This window comes from Megalobrama amblycephala, linkage group LG22 (assembly GCF_018812025.1).
Source record: "Megalobrama amblycephala isolate DHTTF-2021 linkage group LG22, ASM1881202v1, whole genome shotgun sequence".
In the NCBI taxonomy this organism is placed as follows: Eukaryota; Metazoa; Chordata; class Actinopteri; order Cypriniformes; family Xenocyprididae; genus Megalobrama; species Megalobrama amblycephala.
Window position 1 is genome coordinate 33373621 of NC_063065.1, and position 3283 is coordinate 33376903.

Consider the following 3283-nt stretch of genomic DNA (forward strand, 5'->3'; position numbering starts at 1 on the left):
AACTGTTTCCAGAGCTGCATTGCTTGTGTTGACAGGGGGGGAAAAGGATGGAGTGCTACCTGTTGGGGATTTACCTGTTCCTCGCGCTTGCCCTGCTGCCCCGCTCGAGCGGCACCACGGCCAAGGAGATCACCTGTCAGGAGATCGCCGTTCCTCTGTGCAAGGGCATCGGCTACAACTACACCTACATGCCCAACCAGTTCAACCACGACACGCAGGACGAAGCCGGCTTGGAGGTGCACCAGTTCTGGCCTCTGGTGGAGATCCAGTGCTCCCCGGATCTCAAGTTCTTCCTGTGCAGCATGTACACCCCCATATGCCTGGAGGACTATAAGAAACCCCTGCCGCCGTGCCGGAGCGTATGCGAGCGAGCCAAGGCGGGCTGCGCCCCGCTCATGCGGCAGTACGGCTTCCCTTGGCCGGATCGGATGAGGTGCGATCTGCTGCCCGTGCAGGGAGCTCCAGACACGCTGTGCATGGACTACAACCGAACCGACTCCACCACAGTGTCGCCGGTGCTGTCCAAACCCACCAACTACCCAAGCAAAGCCTTTAACCCACACAAAAAGAAGAGCGGGCGAGTTGGTGTTGGAGCCAAAGCGACTAAACCCTGCGAGCCGGGCTGCCAGTGCCGCGCGCCGATGGTGGCGGTGAACAGCGACCGACACCCGCTGTACAACCGCGTCAAGACGGGTCAGATCCCCAACTGCGCCATGCCGTGTCACAACCCGTATTTCACCCAGGACGAGCGGACTTTCACGGCCTTCTGGATCGGACTTTGGTCGGTGTTATGCTTCATATCCACCTTCGCCACGGTCGCTACCTTTCTAATCGACATGGAGCGCTTTAAATACCCCGAGCGCCCGATTATTTTCCTCTCGGCGTGTTATATGTTTGTGTCGATTGGGTATATCGTGCGACTGATCGCCGGGCACGAAAAAGTGGCCTGTAACCGGGAGTATGACGTGGAGCACATTCACTACGAGACCACCGGCCCCGCGCTGTGCACCGTGGTGTTTTTGTTGATCTATTTCTTCGGGATGGCCAGCTCGATCTGGTGGGTCATCCTCTCGCTCACCTGGTTCCTCGCGGCGGGCATGAAGTGGGGCAACGAGGCCATCGCGGGGTACTCTCAGTACTTCCACCTGGCCGCTTGGCTCATCCCGTCCATGAAGTCCATCGCGGTGCTCGCGTTGAGCTCGTGGACGGCGACCCGGTCGCCGGGATCTGCTATGTGGGCAACCAGAACTTGGACAACCTGCGGGGCTTCGTGCTGGCGCCGCTCGTTATCTACTTATTCATCGGCACCATGTTTCTTTTGGCTGGATTTGTGTCGCTGTTTAGGATCAGGAGCGTCATTAAGCAGGGTGGCACTAAAACTGACAAACTGGAGAAGCTGATGATCCGAATCGGGATCTTCACGGTGCTCTACACGGTTCCCGCCACCATCATCGTGGCGTGTTACTTCTACGAGCAGCATAACAGACAAAGTTGGGAGATCACGCATAACTGTTCGTGTTTGTTGGAGCAGGAGATCAAGAGGCCGGACTATGCCGTCTTCATGCTCAAATACTTCATGTGCCTTCTGGTGGGCATCACCTCTGGAGTTTGGACCTGGTCCGGGAAGACCCTGGAGTCCTGGAGGAGTTTCTGCACGCGCTGCTGTTGGGGCAGCAAGGGCTCCGGTGGCTCCATGTACAGTGACGTGAGCACGGGATTAACGTGGAGGTCCGGTACCGCCAGCTCAGTGTCGTGCCCCAAGCAGATGCCTTTGTCCCAGGTCTGACACGAGAAAACCCTGTTAATTGTTCTGGGGGTCTCTTTGTCTTTCGGTCATTTGCATACAAATGAACTTGTTGATGGTTTCTATCAGCCGGAGAACTGCTTGAAACTATTGCGTTTCGCTAATTCCATTCTATTGATATGGACATGACATGCAATCAGTCATTCTTAAGGAGAGTTTGGGCATTACATTGTTCAAGTGGAGTAAATCATGTCCCCCAACTTGCAGCATTTTGTCTCCTTTACTTTTACGACAAGTTTTGAATTGTCTGAACAATCAAAGATGGTTTAAATAAGCCTTAATGTCTTAGTGCCCAATTGTTGTTATTGTTGTTATTATTATTATTATTATTATTATATATACGGGTTGTTGTTTTTTTTTTTTTTTTTAAATTGCGAAATGTATTTATACAAACTTGTAAATGGTGTATAAAAGAAGATTTATAAAATTATTGTACATTTGTATATAGTGTAGATGCCACATGCAAAGCAAATATGACTTTTATTTTGACAATAAAAACTTTTTGGAGGAATCTGAAGCTTGTGGTAATGAGTGCTCCGCATCTCTGCGGCTCTTTGTGGTCATTCCCATTGAAGATGCTTTGCAAAGATGCTTTTGTGGGTTCTGTTGAGAGAAACTCTTTCCAGGCCTAATTAGAGACGAGGGCCTTGTGCTGGAGAATCTCCGTAATTGTTGAACCCTTCACGTGCTTGCTACTTAATTTACTAAAAGAGGGCCGGGGAATGGGGTTTAAATGCAGGAAACGGGTCCTTTTCATCTGGGGAAACTTTGATCTTTCTTTTAAAGTCTGGAATAAAGGTGCCATGTAGATAGAACCTTTTAGACTGATGCGCCAAGTTTTTTTATGTTTAATTTGAGACCGTTGTCCTTTGATCGACGTTATAGAAATTTTTTGAAGCCCGGGGCCCCAGCCATGTTTTGTTAGAGAGAACCTGTGACAGTTTAATTTTTTTAACACTATCAAAACGTCCTTTTTGAATTTCAGATGTGGTATTAATGGTAGTTACACTCACAGGAGCAGTGAATGGAAACCTACAGGTGGTCCCTTACGTCATCCCTCTCTGTTACTCCAGTGGAGTTTCTTAGACAAAGAATGACACACAAATTGATGCAAAATGAAACGGTTATAGGTTTGAGTCCATCATTTTACATATATAATGTAACTTGAAGTGTTTTTAGCCAAGGTAAAATGGTTGTTCTGCATACAACTAAACCACAACCAGAGTTTAATCAACCTCTCTAACCCTTTCACTCTCAAAAATGCTGGGTTAAAAACCACCCAAGGTCAGTGATTGCCCGACGTGCTGTTTAAAAACTTACTGCATTGCTTGCTTAAAATGATCCCAAAATATGTTGGAAATTAAAAAAACAATTATTAATAAGTTTAATGAATAATAATTAAACAAACATTTATTAAATTGCATTTTTTTAATCATTATTGTTGCTTCTAGTAATTATGTGTCTGAGTTTTAGTTTCCA

At 47.7% G+C, this 3283-nt stretch overlaps 1 protein-coding gene across 1 annotated transcript in view; it reads left to right on the forward strand.

The window, feature by feature from the left end:
• fzd8a (frizzled class receptor 8a) overlaps positions 1 to 2619 on the forward strand; it is a 2947-nt gene extending 328 nt beyond the window's left edge. Inside the window, 2 exon segments of the mRNA XM_048175015.1 lie at positions 1 to 1197; positions 1200 to 2619. The exon segment at positions 1 to 1197 is cut by the window's left edge and continues 328 nt beyond it. Coding sequence (XP_048030972.1) covers positions 48 to 1197; positions 1200 to 1786 — 1737 coding nt within the window. The 5' untranslated portion in view covers positions 1 to 47 and the 3' untranslated portion in view covers positions 1787 to 2619.
• The last annotated feature ends 664 nt before the right edge of the window (positions 2620 to 3283 follow it).